Source organism: Bombyx mori, chromosome 10 (genome assembly GCF_030269925.1).
Source record: "Bombyx mori chromosome 10, ASM3026992v2".
Classification (NCBI taxonomy): Eukaryota; Metazoa; Arthropoda; class Insecta; order Lepidoptera; family Bombycidae; genus Bombyx; species Bombyx mori.
In genome coordinates this window covers 8,131,638-8,150,748 of record NC_085116.1, presented here as the reverse complement: position 1 = coordinate 8,150,748, position 19,111 = coordinate 8,131,638, and the positions used below count along the sequence as shown (strand labels likewise).

The window sequence follows — 19,111 nt, the reverse complement described above, 5'->3', positions numbered from 1 at the left end:
TTTCTTCAGTGTCGTAAGTATAAGAAAAAGATTAGAAAATATGTATGAATGGTGATGAATTGATTGTGGGCAGAAGAACTGAGGCACAGATACGGATTGCAATCACTTTTTATTTCTGAAAAATAGTTGGACCCACTAAGGGCGTCTTCAGGACGAGTGGTAGAAGGCATCAGAAATTCGTATCAGTTGTAGTGCTAATAATATACTAGATATTGGGTTATGCGAAAAAAAAAACAGAACTATAGCCCAGTAACTTCTATATTATTTTACTTTTCTATGTTATTTTTATAGTATGACGTCAGCGTTTTAAAACATGAACTATTCTCTATTATGGTAAAAAAAGCTATTATTACAGCTGTTTAAAAACCGTTTTGATATTTATTCATTTGTTAAAAAGAAAAGAAAAACAAGATTAATTAAACCGTTACCCGCGTGTGGATAATCACCATTGTTCAAATTTCTAAAATACAATTTAGACCAACAACAGAATCTTTAAAATAGTTTAATGAAAAAAACCTATTCGAAAATGTAGAGAAGTTTATAGGTGTGGTAGATGAATAAATATAAATATTTATGGAATCAGAAACAAAATACGCAACAATACTATTCTTTGGACTATCAAAATTATAAACTGCGCATAACACCGATAGATTGCGTCATTATTGGTAAAATATATTTTAAAACAAAAAACTACACTTAACTTTGAGATATACACAAAAAATGAACGATTAACTATGGATATATCTATCAGCCGACATTTTCGACACACAATTATTTAATTTATTTTCATGTAATGATTAAACAACTCTTCTTTGATTGTCCATAAAATTTTAAAATGGTAACATTATGCAAATTGGAACAATTTTCTAAGGTCGATTCATAGTACATAATTTCTTAGTGTAGGTTGATTAACAATAATAGAAGAAGAAAAAAATAGTAACAAAATAAATGATGTTGCAATCACGCCGATGGGTTGAGCGGATAGCCGTTAGCTTTTACGATTGAAACAGAGCCAAACATGTACATGTATACTGTATATATTCAAACAAAATGATAAAAAATTATCAAAACGCTTAGAGATGAAATCTAAATCTTAATATTGACGAATTTTTATTGTTGTCGAATTAATATTGCCGGGAAAAAAGAATTGCAGTCATTTCTAAACCTCCCATTTATGTAATTGAAATATACGTCAGTGTAGGGAGAATTTAAATAAAAACCTTCAATGTACCAACCGTCCTGCATGTTTCGCAGTAGTCAAAGCATACAAGATGAAAAGTTGGAATGCACTTGCATACAAATTCACAAAGAGTATTAGTACCAGTTGAGAAACTTTAACGTTTTGCAAAAGACGGTAACCCCTGTCTTTAAACGAGCTATGCACGACAATGACGCATGTCCTATAGACGTCAGTCACGAACAATTCTTGTGCTATACAATTCACTCGGTTTTACCTATAAACAAAACTATTAATTGATGCCGACCACGAAAAGCAATCTCGTTGGATGGCAGCTAAGAGCCCTCAACTTATTTTATAACAAATCTCATTAACAGCTTGAACAATCTGAGCCAGGAAAATACGTCAAGATACAGAGCTTTAGAGTCGATTCTCACACAACGGGGTAACAAGGGATTGCTCGAGACAACATTGTATGAATATTACAAAATAACATAATTGCCATACAAAATAAGTGTAGGTTTCGTTCATTAACCCACATTGTATTACGTTCTTCCTGGCTAGCGCATTTATTTGCTATTAAACATAGATGCACCTGATAAGTGCATCTGCCAATTCAGTAAGTTAAAAAACTTTTATTAAACCAAGCAGTAAATAGACAGACTTAAGCAAGGATAAATCGAATTCAAAAGACTGTAATAACAATTATACGCTTCACGGTCCCTATTTCCACTGTAAAGTTACCATAGAATTATTTTTCAATCATTGGACACTAATGTTTCAATCTCCATATCGTATCATGGTGTTTAAAATAAAAATCATCCACCCATTTGTTTTAGTTAGAATAACAAGGGGTTTGGTATGTGTGTCTTGTTTTCTAAGTGGCAGTCACGTTTTTTTTGTCCATGGCCTCCAATAGTCACTTCAAATCGGGTCGGCTGACAGCTCATGTAACTTTCTATGCAAACTAAGAATATGAAATCAAAAAACACTAAGCATGGCAATCAAAACAGTTTAAAATAATTTGTACACCGCAGTATTTTTACATCCAAACTATGTATAAGTGAACACAATAATAACATATACTTATATTATTAATTAAATCTATTCAACGAATACACCTACCCTTAATTCATATCTAAAACCTTTATATTATCACAATTACTATTTTATACTATTTTTCAAAGTTTCCAGTTTAAGTGCACATGCGTTCGTTCGGGATAAATAATTACAAGTGACCTTATTCTCCTATTTATTATACTGTCCTGTTATAAACTACAAAAATTGTACTGTAAAAACGAGAAAAACAAATAAATATATTTTCTAATATAAATTATTATTTTATAATATACCTAAACGTTAAAACAATATATTTACGTAATTTTCATTTTAATGGAAAATAAAAATAAATACTTATTACCTGTATTAGTGTAACATGTGTAGTTGAAGAAAAGGGTAGGACGGTAGTAGCTGGTGACAGACTCATATAGGCTCCTAGCGTTCTCAAATAGGTATAAGTACTCAGGATATAAAGGTAGATTTAGGTGAAGTGAAGGTGAACAAGTACGATTGTAGTATGAGTATGAAATCTAGGAAATTCGTTATTCTGTCAATTCGTCCGAATTCAAGTCTCGAGATGGAATGGCACCATATTGCGTGGTTGCCAGTGCAGGTACACCGGACAACTTGCCGAATAGGCTACGCTTACTTACCTTAATTTACGATGTTAATAAACTTAGCTTTAATACGTATTCTAAACCTATGAATTGAAGCACAACCAACCAAATTTCATAAATACATTACATCTACAATTAATAAGTAAAATTTGTCTTTTTTTTTATTGCTTAGATGTGTGGACGAGCTCACAGCCCACCTGGTGTTAAGTGGTTACTGGAGCCCATAGACACTTACAACGTAAATGCGCCACACACCTTGAGATATAAGTTCTAAGGTCTCAGTATAGTTACAACGGCTGCCCCACCCTTCAAACCGAAACGCATTACTGCTTCACGGCGGAAATAGGCGGGGCGGTGGTACCTACCCGTGCGGACTCACAAGAGGTCCTACCACCAGTATAAGTATAATTCATTTCATAATTCATTCTTTTTTTCTGATATTCACCAGGCAATCTGATAGTTAATGCTTTAATACGAAATTCTTAATTCAATAGGCAAACAGGGGAAAAGTATAAATGAATTGAAACCATGGCGTCATTTGTTTTGAGAAGTCGTGTTCGCCGAGGCCTTCCTTCGATCACAAAAACCACCAAAATGTTTGCCGGATGAGCTAACCCGCCCCGTCCTAGCGCACGACTCATTGATTACCTTGTAAAAAATTCAATCATCTTCCAAATTTAATAATTTCCAATGAAATCCGAACATTCCGTTTTATTATATTTTACTTCTAATAAAATAGATAGTCGTGAACGTTTATTTATTATGAACGCAAGTATTGAACGCGCATTATGTTGGTATTCATAAACATTTTATAATATAATATTACTTTAACAAGATAATTGGTTTAATGATTTATTTAAAAATAGGCGCGTTTCAACAGGGGAAATCATTTCGTAAGTTTAGCGACAGTGATAGCGTAACATGGCAGAGACTATGTTGTCTAAAAATAATCAATATCTTTATTTTTACTGGTGGTAGGACGTCTTGTGAGTCCGCACGGGTTGGTACCACCGCCCTGCCTATTTTCTGCTGTGAAGTAGTAATGCGTTTCGGTTCGAAGGGTGGGGCAGCCGTTGTACTGTTAAAAGTGAGACCTTAGAACTCATGTCTCAAGGTGGGTGGCAGTGTTTACGTTGTAGATGTCTATGAGCTCCGGTAACCACTTAACACCAGGTGGGCCGTGAGCTCGTCCACCCATCTAAACAATTAAAAAATAAATGAGAAGTCGCGCAGGTTTACGAATAATTTTTGTAGTGTACTAATCTCCAAAGTTGAATGAAAGATGAATCACAACACTATTGCTGGATCATTACGAGGCAGACATAAACCGGATACTATTCAAATAATAAGCCTTAGCTGATGTCAACATCATGACTTATGCCAGAAGATCGTTCCATGCATAAAAACATGATAACTAATGTGATGATAACACGTTTTATAAATCAAGGAAAAAAAACTGTACTGTGCTTGTGTTGTGCTTGAGCATGAACACATTATGTACATTAATTAGGAGGTCATTATAACTTAAATAATATATGTATTTATTTCTACTTTTTCTGCAAAAAAAAATTAACAGGATAAGTCGAAGTTTATGAGATTTTTTTTAATACGTTTTGCTTGTGGGTTTTTCTTAAGTGACCACAGAAAGAACACCAAGACGCAGAATTAATTCCAGGATCCGATAATTCGTATAGTAAATTACCTCTGGAAACGCACAGAATAAGGTTATAAGAGGTCTCAGGTTGAACTTCACAATGGCAGAGAATGAGCGATGCTAATAAACTGAGATTAGAACTTTCTTAAATGGTTCCTTAGATCACTCCACATGAAGCATACAATAAAGTATTAGAGAGACGCGTCAATACGGTTCAACCGTGACGGCTCCTGCAAGAAATAACTTTTTTTTATTGCTTAGATGTTAAGTGGTTGCTGGAGCCCATAGACATCTACAACGTAAATGCGTAACCCACCTTGAGATATAAGTTCTAAGGTCTCAGTATAGTTACAACGGCTGCCCCACCCTTCAAACCGAAACGCACCACTGCTTCACGGCAGAAATAGGCAGGGCGGTGGTACCTACCCGTGCGGACTCACAAGAGGTCCTACCACCAGTCAAAACTGACTGGGGGGACACCTGAGGGATCGAACAATTCGCCTCTGGTGTTAGTCGAATGGAACGAGTAACTATTTGGGAGCTCTGACTTATCGATGAGAGTAGAACGCCACGCGAGCTCTGACCTAAGCTTCGTAAAGTAAAAGCCTTTGGTCGGACATGACATGATTAACAGAAAGTTTCACGGTTTAATCCCGTGCTTATTTTTTGGTCACGAACTTTGCAGTTTTCGTGGTCACGTGTAACTGTAGTGAATTCGAAACGTCGGATTATAAAGTAATTAAATAAATACGTGTTCATCCCTATTACCTGGAAACTGTGCGATTGTGCATAGTGCAAGAAATCTCTTTGCCGCATGTGCAGCTCTCGAACAAATTCACGTATCAGTCCGTAGCCGAGCTCCGAACGCTATGATGTCTTTCTTCAAACGATTGATAAGCGCCGTTAACTATAAAAGCTGCTTGATTATACACTTGGCATTGCAGATGTCTGGCATAGGTGGCGGTATAAAATCAATTATTCATATATTATTCCTTGTTGCCTATTTCAGTCGTGAAGCAGTAATGCGTTTCGGTTTGAAGGGTGGGGCAGCCGTTCTAACTATACTGAGACCTTCGAACTTATATCTCAAGGTGGCCTCATTTACGTTGTAGATGTCTATGGACTCCGGTAACCGCTTAACACCAGGTGGACTGTGAGCTCGTCCACAAACCTGAGCAATAAAAAGAAAAAATATGTATTTACCATAACTTAATACATATAAGAAACAACGAACCAAATAATATCGAGAAGCCAATAAAAACAGCTAATTTTAATTAGAATCTGCGTACATAAATTTGAGATTAAAAACATATTTTCTGTCCATTATAAAATGAAACGTCTTAAAGTACTTGACCGCGTTATACCGGATGCTATGACGCCAATGAAAAAAAAAAGATAATGGAAGAAAAATGGCTGAACTCTAAATATCAGCATTTTTCACGGTACACCGTACAATATGTCAGTACACATCAGGTGAATAACATTATTAAATAAGATAATTAATAGCTTAACGGTAAACTTTAATGAACGCTAATCCGTAAATTCAGGGACAGGCAATATACTATTACAGCCATAATAAATACACTCACTTCCGCATTTTAAACGTTAAAAATGTAAATTAATTAATGTTGTGATGAAATAGCATTTCGTATCCTACTAAATGCGAAGCGCCAATAATTATGCATACCTTATCTTGTTTTACAAAATAATCTGAATTAACAAAATTTGCGCTCCACGAAATACTATTACTGTTTTGGTTTTAACTGTAGAGTTACTATGTGTATTGATAAGTTATTAACAAAAAAATAACAAAAACAAATAATATTGTGATCCAAATACATATGTCACGAGAAATTATTTCAAATTAATTATGAAATTTTGGTCAATTTGTCATAACCCTTTTTATAATTTACAGTTAAATTCTAATCAATTTTCAGTGTATACGTAAGCCAAATAGCATACCTTATCAATTTCATTTCACAGTTTTACGGAAACAGTAAAACAAAAACCTTTTACTTACCTAAATTTAATCGGAGTGATTTGATTTGAATGAATCGTGTTATATCAAACGTTATATCGTTATACGTGTTATATCACAGTTTCTGTCAACTGTGTTGACAGAAACTGTGAATGTTTCAAATCTATTTAGGAACAATCCTTCCACATTAAATAACTATATAGACTTCTGGATGAAAGATAAGCAACCGGGTCAGTAGTGAAAAGTAGAAAGGATAAGACTTTTACCCTGTGGGTGTGCACAGTAATCCAAAAGGAAGCACTCTGTTACAATTCAAAGGCTTATTGTTTTACAATATTTTTTTTCATAATTGCTGTCGCAGACAGTCAAGTGTATGGCTCACCTTATGTTTAGTAACTGCCGCCGCCCATGGACGCCGAAAGCCCCACAGGCACAGCCACGTTGTTACCTACTGTAAATTACTGTCCTAAAGCCTTTTCCTAAGCCGCTTTGTACAATCATTTATGTTTGTAATTTGTTCATATATACTTTTAATTCCGTATACCGTTCAATATAAATAAACCTCAATTGAATAAGAGCATATTTTAGGGCTAAAGACTTAAAGAGAGGTTCCAGATCTGACAGTACGCGGCCGATTGGGAACGCATTCTACGTCTTGTATATGGTACCTACATGGTCATACAGCTAAGCCCTACAATCAATGACGAATGGTGCGAAAAGAAAATTACATTTTAAACAGTACTTCAAAGCATTCCCATACGGTCAGGTTTACCAATATTAATTTTAGGCAGTCCTAGATAATCTTTTATAGCTTCAATTAAGTATCGCTTCGAAATCTGGAACAATAGTTTTGTACAAGCACGGATAATACTGCCGCACAGATGCCATAAGAGCTAAGCATACGAGAGGTTGTTGATCCCTTACTTTTCTCCCAATTCATTGCGGGTTAACAAATTATTCAAAGCAATAAGCATTTGTGCGTAACGTAACGAATGATTATTACACAGATCATAGAAACACAGGAGATATGGCAAGGAGGCGTGGCGCTTGCGAACGCATCTGGCCTCAAAGCGGCTTGATGCCAGTTTCGGTCATTAGTCGAATGTCAACTTGCGACGTCTTCATTGCTTACGATTTTTAACAAAATGCCGCGTTGTTCAGTGATTGTTTGCAAAAATAACAGCTGTATTGTGAATTACAAGAAAGATAGCATCTCATTTCACACGTAAGTACTACAATATTATAGTTTATCATATTGAAATTACAGAATTCATTAAAAAATTTAGAAAAGCGATGATAGATCCCTTTTCATTAGGAACTAAAACCATTGCTTGCTTAGTACAAATGAATCGATGAATCGGCTGCTCTAATAGCGCAATGGATAATTTTTTTACTGATACTCTCACTCACACGATAGTTTCGTGAAGCGGCCGCTGTCGGCTTTTGTGTGTTAGGGTTGTCTGTTATTGTATTGTCTGTATTGTCGATATTTTATACGATCCTATTTAGTACGAATGATTATTTAAGATACAATTAATTATTTAAAAACCCAATTTGTTTCTATTTCTTGATTACTTCACCTAACTTTTATTGAATCAATAGCTAATGGCAATATAGGTAAATAGTAACTTCAGAAACTGAGCATTAAATAACTGATAAAACGTAAAATAAGTGTAGATAATGTGTTGGTTTTTAATATATTGTGGTATTCATGCATCATTCATATAATGATCATCATTTATACCATGCTTTTATTTTAAAACTTTAGCTATCCGAAAGATCCAAAGATAAAAGAAATGTGGATAAATGCGACAGGAAGGGGTCCAAGCTGGTTCCCAACAAAAAATCACACCATATGCTCGTCCCACTTTGAGCCAAAGTGCTTTCAACCATTGAAGAAAGTTCGTCGGCTCTTCGAATGGTCGGTCCCAACATTGAAGTTGCGTATGGTATTGATGAATTATATGGAACCTTCCACATCCAAAGTGTGCTTTTATTCTGAATTGGATAAAAAGGATCCTAATTTGGTAAGTTAAACTATTTTACAACATCAAAAACTTGTTTCTTTTTTTTAATATAAATATAAAACAAAGTAAGTTTTTTATATGAGAAATTATATAAATGCGGAATGTTTTCTTAATTACAGACGGTTGCTTTAAAACTTCCAACCGGAACCGAATCACAAAATCTCACTTGTGAAAAAAACGATAATTCGGAAAATACTGCTCCAACGTCTACAATATATGGTATCGATACAAACTTTAATGCTCGACAAAATAGCATTTTGGAACAAGAAAATCTGGAAAAAAATGATCTCATCGAAACACCTAGAAAGCGTAAATTACGCCAATTGATTTTGGTACAAGACAGTTTCATAAAAACACAAAAAATGCAAATCAGAAGGCTTCAAAAGAAAACCAGCCGTTATCAGAAAAAAATTGCTAATTTAAAGGACATTTTGAAAAACCTTAATGAAAAAAACTTCATTAGTGCTGATCACGTTACGCAATTAGAAAACATTGGAGTAACCGACCTTATCCAGCGTTATGAAAGAAATGTTTCATCGGGTCAAAGTACTAACCAGAAATATCCGCCTGCTTTAAGAATTTTTGCCACTACTCTTCACTTTTATTCGCCAAAGGCGTACGCGTATGTAAGAAAAAAATTCCAAACAGCTTTGCCTCATATTCGAACCATAAAAAAGTGGTACCAATCTATCGATGCTCAGCCTGGATTCACGCAAGAATCATTAAAAGCGATAAAACTTAAAACTGCCTGCACTAAACACAAATTGTTGTGTAATTTAGTTTTAGATGAAATGGCAATCAGACAGCATGTAGAGTGGGATGGAAAACAAATGCACGGGTATGTTGATATTTCTAATTCTGCAGAACAAGGGGATTGTTTACCCGAAGCCAAAGAAGTTCTTGTATTTTTAGTTACCGCAATTAATGGGGCTTGGAAAATACCAGTCGGGTATTTTCTCATTGACGGTGTCACAGGAGAACAACGGTCTAATCTTGTCAGACAATGTTTGGAATTATTAGAAGATACAGGTATTCAAGTTACCTCGATGACTTTTGACGGCTGTCCAGCCAATATCACCATGGCTAAGAAACTCGGATGTTCTTTTGAAGTTGAAAACTTAAAATCATATTTTGAGCACCCCGTTACTCGTCAACCTGTACATATTTTTCTCGATCCATGCCACATGCTGAAGCTATTGAGAAATGCTTTTGAATCATATGGATGTTTCATGGATGCTTCAAATAGGTGTATAAAATGGAGTCATCTAAAAAATCTGTATGACATTCAGGATAAAGAAAAACTGCACTTAGCAAATAAATTACGAAAAAGTCATATCTTTTTCAAGAACCAAAAAATGAAAGTTCGCTTAGCTTCGCAATTATTTAGCAACAGTGTTGCAGATGCCCTGAATTTTTGTTGTGAACTTCAAATCGCTGGTTTTGATGATGTAGAAGGCACTGTGGAATATCTAAAAACTATCAACAACTTGTTCGATGTGTTAAATTCAAGGCATATGGCCCAACTCCATTATAAAAAACCAGTTTGCCCAGGCAACAAAGACAAGGTATTTGAAACTTTAGAAAAGGCGAAACGGTGTCTAACATCTATAAAGCTTTCAGATGGTACAAAAGCTATCATTACACCCAGAAAAACCGGTTTTATTGGTTTATTAGTGTGCATAGAAAGCCTCAAGGCCTTGTATATACAACTAATTGAAAAGGACCAAAAACTTAAGTACATTCCGGCTTACAAAATCAGCCAAGATCATTTAGAGCTTATGTTTGGACATATACGGTCACATGGTGGATGCAGCACCAACCCAACGGCGCGACAGTTTCAAGCAATATATAAAAAGCTCTTGGTAAAGTCGGAGCTTAGAGATGTAGACCAGGGAAACTGTATAGCTCTTGAGGAGGTTTCTTTTTTGTCGTGCTCTTCAGCTGTCCAAAATATAAATCTGACAATCGAACCATGTAAGTTACACGAAGGTAATGACGAAGACGAGATGAGTTTATTATATGAACAAGCCGTATTTGATGAGGAAATCAGTATACTTGTACAAGATGTCACAGAATTTAGTAGCCAGGTAGTGTCATACATAGCTGGATTTATAGTTCATCGTTTGCTAAAATTGCTGAAGTGTGATACATGCTGTAGCGGTTTGATTGCAGATACAATTAATGACAAGCACCTCAAGTTAATAAAATTGAAGGATAAAGGCGGCCTTATATTTCCATCTAGTGACGTAATAACCATATGTAAACGGATGGAAGTAATAATAAAAACATATATTCTTTCATCTAATACCACGAAAATTTTATCAAAAAATATTAGACAAGAGCTCATGTCAAAATCTTTATCGCATTTTTTAGGTATGAATCTTTTTGAAAAAATTAATTTTCACCAATTTAATCAATCGCCAATGAATAACCATTTAATAATTCTTATAAAAGCCGTAATGGAAAAATATGTAAACATAAGATTACACTACTTAACTAAGAACGCTATACCTAAACTGTCTAAGCGGCAAGTTTTAAATAAATATTTACATTTTACTGGTCAATAAAATCCTTAACAATAAAATTCTTGCAGTTTTACTTGTGTTTCTCTTGATTCGAGAAGTTGATATCCTAACTGTTTCTTGGTAGTTAATATAATTAGTTAATATTCCAATTATGATAAAACTTCGCTTGTATAGAGTACCTACGGTCGAGGGAAACTCCGGTATAGTATTCAAGTCAATTTATTATTATTATTATAAGTATTATAGTCAATAAAATTTTAGGAGAGAGAGCAGATAATATAGTTAACTGAATTTTAATCGATACTTTTCTATGATTATCACTTAACATCACTAGTTGCATAACTTGCACATGTGTGTTTATTCAGAGTCCGTAGCTACAGGTAAATGCGCCGCCCTCTTTTTGCATGTGTTCTATTAATGAGTTTATTGGTGTTGCTGTAAGTTTCTTCGTGTGCGGGAGAAATATGAGCTCGTGTGCCGTTCTTACAATTTTTGGTTTTGTGTGAGTGAAGTAAGTGGGAGAAACGCGGAGACATCTGAACACGAATAATTTTTTGTACAAAGCTAATCTCCTTGTTTCTATGATCTGTGGATTATTATTATTCGTTTCCTTTAGGTTAGCAGTTTATTACCGTTGAGTCTTTGAAAACGCATATGTTATTAACTAATTTTAACGTTTTCATCAAATATTTACAACAAATTTTGGAAACAATGATATCTATACTAATATATAAATCTACAGTGATTTTTACGGATATTCCGTTATAACCACTGAACCGTGCATCCGATTGACTTGAAACTTGGTATCCGTGTAGAAAATACATGTACTTAATGGATAGGCTAATATTTATATGAGTTTTGGACTCCCTACACCAGTTGCGGGGGCGTTAATGATGAGAATCTTTGTGGGGATGAGAAATAATAATGTTAATTTTAAATGCCCAGCGAAGCGGACGGGTACAGCTAGTTAAGAGCTACGGCTACAGCTAATAAAATAAAACCATAGCTAAAATCTTGGCAATCAAATTCCATGTATGACGACAATTAGATTTGATTTATTGAAACAATCAAACAAAAGTATGCTATATCGATGAAACATAATAATAGGGGACACAATACCCACGAGAAATACCTCATTCCCCTACCCCATACATTCATGTTAATTACAGTTGCGCTTCAACACATATAAAACTTCAACACGTTTAGGTAATACTATAAAGCATCAGAATGTGCCAGCAAACTTTTCTATAGTGAGGTGTACCCAAAACACAAAACGAATAGTTAACTGGATGTGTTTACGTAACAGCAGTCATAAATATTGTAGATTTTATAAACGTACAATTACGGTTTTATCTTCTAATATAAATCATTTTGAATCTTTAACTGCATTATAATTATTGTACTTCCCATCAAATACAGTTAGCATTTGTAAATAACGAGTATTAATAAATAGTTCATCTTTATTTTTATTACTTAGTTATTTTGCATTCAACATCGAATACGCTTCAAAATCGTGCAGGAGGATATCTAAATTATTTATTTTATCTTTTTCTTTAACAAATTCTCTTTTTTTTTACTTGGGTTCAGTATATCTGTATTCTTATTTTATTTGTTAAGTATAAACCAGCTTTTAGGTAGGTACGTATTCGACCTTTTACCGGGTGATACAAACCCTACGGAATTCCATCTGACTAAGACCTATGTAATTAGATCAATGGTTCATTTACAAATTTAAAAAAATCTATCATTTTGTTAGTGTACATTTAAACAGCTTTACGGATTACCTCGACGTATTGTTAAATGTATAGAATTAACAGACAAAAACTTACTTATTTATTATTTAGTTACCCTTGAACGTTGGTCCCTACCTCGGGACTCTTGGTATGGTTGTCGACGACCTTACTGTCAAGGTATTTCATCCGGTAAACTGCAGCTTCGTCATACTCCAACAGGGTATGAGTTGCTGTCTCACCAGCCTACATGCAATCCCTACACTAAGGACTGTTTGTTACTTGACTTGTTATTGGTTCGTGAAAATCACAACGGGTATGACCTTCGGAAAATCAGAATAAAACACATTTATCTACAACATCTATCTTCTATCTATATATATAAAAATGAATCGCTGTTCGTTAGTCTCGCTAAAACTCGAGAACGGCTGGGCCGATTTGGCTAATTTCGGTCTTGAATTATTCGTGGAAGTTCAGAAAAGGTTTAAAAGGTGAATAAATATGAAAATGCTGGGAATTATATAAAAAAAAAACAATTTTGTTTTTCCTTTGATGTGTCCCCCGTCGGACGGATTTCTTTTGTTTGTTTTAAGTTTATTTTATACAAAAGTTTAGGTCTTTTATTTATCGATTGGGGCACTACGAAGTCTGCCGGGTCAGCTAGTTTTCTAATAAAATACATACCTAACAATGTTCACGAATGACTTCTTTTATTGCACGGACACATAACTTTCAATATTTACTTTAGACAAACGTACCCTTAGTTTGTCAAAGTTCTCGAACAACAAATAAGGTCATTTCCTAAAATCTCTTCTGTGTATCTTCATTAAAATCTAATAATTAACACCGTTACATGGGCCTGACACGTTTAAAAAACTGTATGGGTTGAAAACCTTCTGTTCTTCTGACTAGCAAATTATTAATTACTTTCTTGAATCTAATTAAGAATATCCGTAATGATGGCGAATTTTATTAACAGTAATAATCGTACCAGTTGTAGAATATCTTCTTATGCTTAATTCGTATTAAATATATGTTATAGTGAGGCGCTGCCTGAAGAGAGATGCGCACGGTAAATAAGTTTAACGGTGCTTTTACAACCTCAACGGTGCACACAAGCCTCGCCTCGGAACATTGCCAATTCCCATTGCTCAAGTCTACGTACATATATAGATAGAAATCTCTCACTGGTAGGAAAATATATGGATTTAACATTCTTCTAAAATCTTAATTATCAGCCCTATAAATGCGTTCATAAAATTACATTTTCAATACGCAACCTCTAAATCAATGCCAGGCGTGAATTATCCGCACTTTGAGTGTCTTTAAACTAAAAGGTATAATAGAGTTCATCCTTGTCCGAGCGCATCATTAGTATCCGATAATAAAATATTGCATTCATATTTTTGTTGGTATTACGTAAGTTCTAATGATATTTTATATTTCTTAAACATAGGAAAACCAAGCAATTAACCGGATACATATCGTGATGCTGATTCTCTTCAAGCGATATCGCGATAAATCCATTGTAGACGGAATTCTTGTACTATGTATTTAATTTCGTGATAATGTGTGGTAAAATATTCCATGCGCATTTCTGAACGCACAGAATTCTTCACATTTTAATTGTATAAAATAACTGCGGATGTTTAGATTCATATACTATCGTTGGTCGAAGACTAATAGTCCGTCTTTTACTTAGACCCTCTAGGTGGACAGCGGCGTACCTACATGTTGTAATATCTATGAGATCCAGCAACCGCTAAACCGTTTGCCACTACATACTCTACTCCATTAAAAATCGACTAGTCTCTTATTGTTCTGCTCTTTAAAGGTAGCCGACCGAGAGCCTTTCACCAATGATTCCACTATAAGGCGAAACTACTTTACTGATAAACCAGAGCTATGGTCATTGGTCACTTTTAACGTGTTTTAAATTTAAGCTACTTTATGATCAAGCTCTCCACTGCATTGGCCTGCAAGATCCTGCTATTGCCCGAGATGATTGCCCGGTTGTTCAAAATGTATTATTATTATTCCGAAAACGTTAAAAGGTATGCTCTACCACATGTTCTTCGTCCTAAAGACGTGAGCACCGTAGTTGCCGCCAGATGAAGAAAAACTCAAGGCAACTTTCCCGGACCAGCATTTTAACATTTCGCACACGTTGACGCTGAAAAACTGCACTTTAAAGTATTTTCCTTTAAGGTGGAAATAGGCATTCACCATGGGAAATGGGCATTTTTAATTTATTTGAGTGAAAAACCATATCGAGAAATAAGGCTAGCAGATTATAGAAAAAAAAAAATTGAAAAATTTTTTCATTAAGTACCAATTTTATTAATTAAATATATTTGACTATTTTCTATACTGAAATGACATTATGATTAGCTTTATATACATATACTTTAGCCAATATTTTTATTTAACCAGTGTACAAATATCAGTTTTATTATGATTTTTTCGATAACCACATAACACTTTTTAATTTAAAGTGAGCATGAAGGCAGTCACTGGGTGGGTTAAGTGAGTTAAACACTGTTAAGACTGATAGACCTGTTTATCAATGCGGTGTGTAACAATCGAAAGTGATTTCAGAGATGCTAAACAGTCAATAAACCACCTTTAATCATATCGAAACCCGAAAAAACACTAAAGTAACAAAACAAAACAATTCACATAATTTCCGCATCGCATTCCCGCCAAAAACTCCGAACTGATGAAAGAATTTCTTTAAATTTTGCTGGTTAAAATTTTTAAAGCAACGAATTCTCTTTATGTCACAGATGATATTGTCACCTAGAAAAACCATGACGTTTTTAATTATTATAATATAACTGCCGTGAATATTTCAAAAAAAAAAGATTCATAGATTGGTCTATATTGTTAGATATTGATAGATTGGGTCTAAAGAAATTATAAGTACAGCTTTATTTTTAAATCAAAGCCAATTTATTGTCATAGTTCGGTTTTTCGTCTATGCATTGATAACTACTGGTAGGTGTGTGAGAAACTCAAAAACCTAAATATTGCTAATGATAAATTCAAGAAATCTTGCATTTTTATATAAGTTTTGGAAAACTACATTCAGACTGTCGCCGCGTTGATATGGCAACCAATAATACCCGCTCGTCGGAAGATGTTCCCATTCTTTTAATAGGGGTTAAAGTATGAAATTGCCGTTCTATTGTAATAGGTACTTCGAATTGACAACCTTCAAGGTTTGAGATGATAAAATGATGAGTGAAACTTTTTTTAAATTGTACCTATGAGGTTCTTGTTTTAAAAAATGTGCAATATTCGATTATCGATTTTCAGTTGTTTTTTTTTCTATTCAGCCTAGACAAGAAAGAAACTTCGAAAATTCGAGTGATTTTTGAATACGAGTTCTAGCGGAACTAACGCTGAACTCTTACTGATGGTAGGATCTCTTGTGAGTCCTCACGGGAAGGTACCACCACCCTGCATATTTCTGCCGTGAAGCAGTAATGCGTTTCGGTTTGAAAGGTGGGGCAGCCGTTGTAACTATACTTGAGTCCTTAGAACTTACTCCTAAAAACTAATATCTCTATATAACTATAAGGTGGGTGGCGCATTTACGTTGTAGATGTCTATGGGCTCTAGTAACCACTTAACACCACGAACCACGTGGAAGACTGCCCACACATGTGAAAAACAATGAACACATTGAAAGAGATGGTGAAAGCCGATCCGAGCCAAACTCCCCAGGAATTAGCGACATGGTTTAACCCTACCTTACCAACAACTTTGACTCATTAGCGTCAAATCAGTAAAATAAAAAAAAATAAAAAATGGGTGCCTTCGGATTTGACTGATCTGCAGAAAGAAATGCGTGTTGAAGAAAAGTCGATTCTTTACGAAAGCCATAAGCGAAAAATGCAACGGCTGACCCCAGGTCAAACGCCGCAACTGTCCTAAAGCAAAGCTTACTAATAAAGAGGTATATGGTAATGGTAACTGTTTGGTGGTCTCAGCGTGGTGTTATTCACTATAGCTTTTTCCGATCTGTTCAAGCAATAACGGCAGATGTCTACTGTGCCGAACTCCGAACAATGATAGCAAAACTTGCAGTGAAACAGCCAAGACTCATCAATCGATCTTCACCATTATTGCTCCATGATAACGCGAAACTTCATACAGCACGAGAAACAGTTTTAACTCTACAGGAACTGCAATTAGAAACCATTCGTCACCCTCCGTATTCGCCAGATTTCGTAATTTGGACAATTTTCTACGTGATAAAAAGTTTTCTTCCCAGGAGGCAGTACAAAATGCTTTCACACAGTTTGTAGCATGTAGATCATCAGAGTTCGCAAAAGCATAAATGACCTTCCTATTAGATGGCAGCAATGTATAGATAATAATATCAGATATTTTGATTAAATAAATAAGTTCAAAAAAAACAAGAATTTGAAATTTTCAGTACAAATCGGCAATTTCATACTTTAACACTTTAACCCCTAATATTTAATATAGACACACAACCAAGTTTACTTTTAGTCTTTCTTTCTGACGCTTAAATGCAACATTTACCTACCTTTATGAATGTCATACACAACATTTTAATAGTTTTATTACGGATAAGTGTCTACTAAGCTAAGAAAAATGAATAAAAATTATGGGTTTCAAATAATTCATGGTTTATTTTCAAAACATCTCGATTTAGATTTAAAAAAAAACATAATGACGTGAAAATTGATCGGAAAAAGTAGATATTTTTGTACAATAAAATTGTTAACGATTTTCTAATTATATAATATTAATAATCTATAAAATACTTTTATCTACAAACCAGAACAATCCATTGGTTACAATTGAATTATGTACGAGATTTTTTGATTAGTTTTTTTATTTTTACATTTTTAGTAACATTTAACTCTACTATATAGTATATATTGAAATAAAGAATTTTTTTTTATCAAATCGTAGAACTGTAAATTTGTTATAGCAAAATTTTAATCCAATACAATTGATTAAAAGAGAAATGGTATTACTAAATCTGCAATGAAGTTCGTTACGTATTCATAGCTTTGTCTCAATCAAAACTTCGAAGCAACAATTCAGTGTGTAAATATATTTTTTACTTACTATCGTGAAAAAATAATTAAGCTTAAACAAAAGTAAAAAAAAAAAAGAAATAAAACTAATTAAAAAAATATACCCTGAAGCACACTTCAGAACATGCACTATATCAATAATAATATTAAGATGCAAAAACTATGCTTACAACGATATAAAGAACGATGGAATTATGAATGGCACGTAATATATCGATGCGAACACAATAACGTGAAAGAACATCTCTAACGTACATACTGTCAAGTCGTTTCATTTTAACATACATATAAACACTAATTAATTTTAACCATGTAATTTTATCTTTCACAAATTTAAGTCAATAACATATAAACACAGATGTATTCGGTCGGCGGTAAATTTTTATATTTAACAAAAACCACAGTAATAGCACAACAAAACTATTTTTTTATTGCTTAAAAACCGATATACGTAAAACTTAAATTAGTTTATTAAAATACAAAAGGAGAAGCACGAGTTTCGAATCCCAAAAGCTTTAAGTGGATTTCATGAATATTAAAAAACAACAAACCGTATTCGTGTATTTTGATTTTGCTTAGACTATTCAATTCCTATACTAAGTTGAGGTGCGACAGATAAGGTACAGTGCGAGCAAAAAACAAGCACTGACCGAAAATATTTATATAATTCATCAATATTTATTTAAATTAAGCACTAATGCTCCGCAACTTTAAGTCACATTTAGTTATTCCGTATCAACTAGAAATAAAAGAGAACACGAGCTTTTATATATCACGTGAGCTTATCTTAATAAACATCATTTGCGCTCCGATGTCGGCTCGTCGGTCGTACTTAATGACTTCTGTGAAAAACAAAACGTTAAATTAGTAAATTAAACTTAAGTATTAAATTCTAATCGTGTATTAATTAGATTTTTTATTTGCCTTTCTTGCTTTTTGATTATAAATTGCGTAAAGTCAAACTTACTCGGTTGTTGGGACAAAGATTGAAGTAATTTCGCAACTGTTCTTAATTTTTAAGTCATGAAATATCAGATTTATAAAATTAAAATTGTTTTTACGTTTTATTACATTTCTTATATTGTTATCGATGTTTTGAATACTTTACAGTTTTCGTGGTCACGGTTGTTTGTGATCTCGTCGACTCTTATATGTATACATGATATCTTTGTTATATATATATACATGTATATATGCCAGCTAAGAAAATGCTATTTATAAAACGCTTTCAAATTTCCCGCTAAAACGCTTGAAGCTATCACTTAA

General features: G+C 34.0%; 1 protein-coding gene across 3 annotated transcripts in view; it reads right to left on the bottom strand.

Annotated features, from left to right (window-relative positions):
- Positions 1 to 17,411: 17,411 nt before the first annotated feature.
- The window catches only part of LOC101746324 (telomerase-binding protein EST1A), a 31,078-nt gene continuing 29,378 nt past the window's right edge, over positions 17,412 to 19,111 (bottom strand). For all 3 annotated transcript variants that reach the window (XM_021347060.3, XM_038013205.2, XM_038013204.2), the window contains one exon: positions 17,412 to 18,687. In XM_021347060.3, coding sequence (XP_021202735.2) covers positions 18,643 to 18,687 — 45 coding nt within the window. In that variant the 3' untranslated portion in view covers positions 17,412 to 18,642. The remainder of the gene's footprint in view (positions 18,688 to 19,111) is intronic.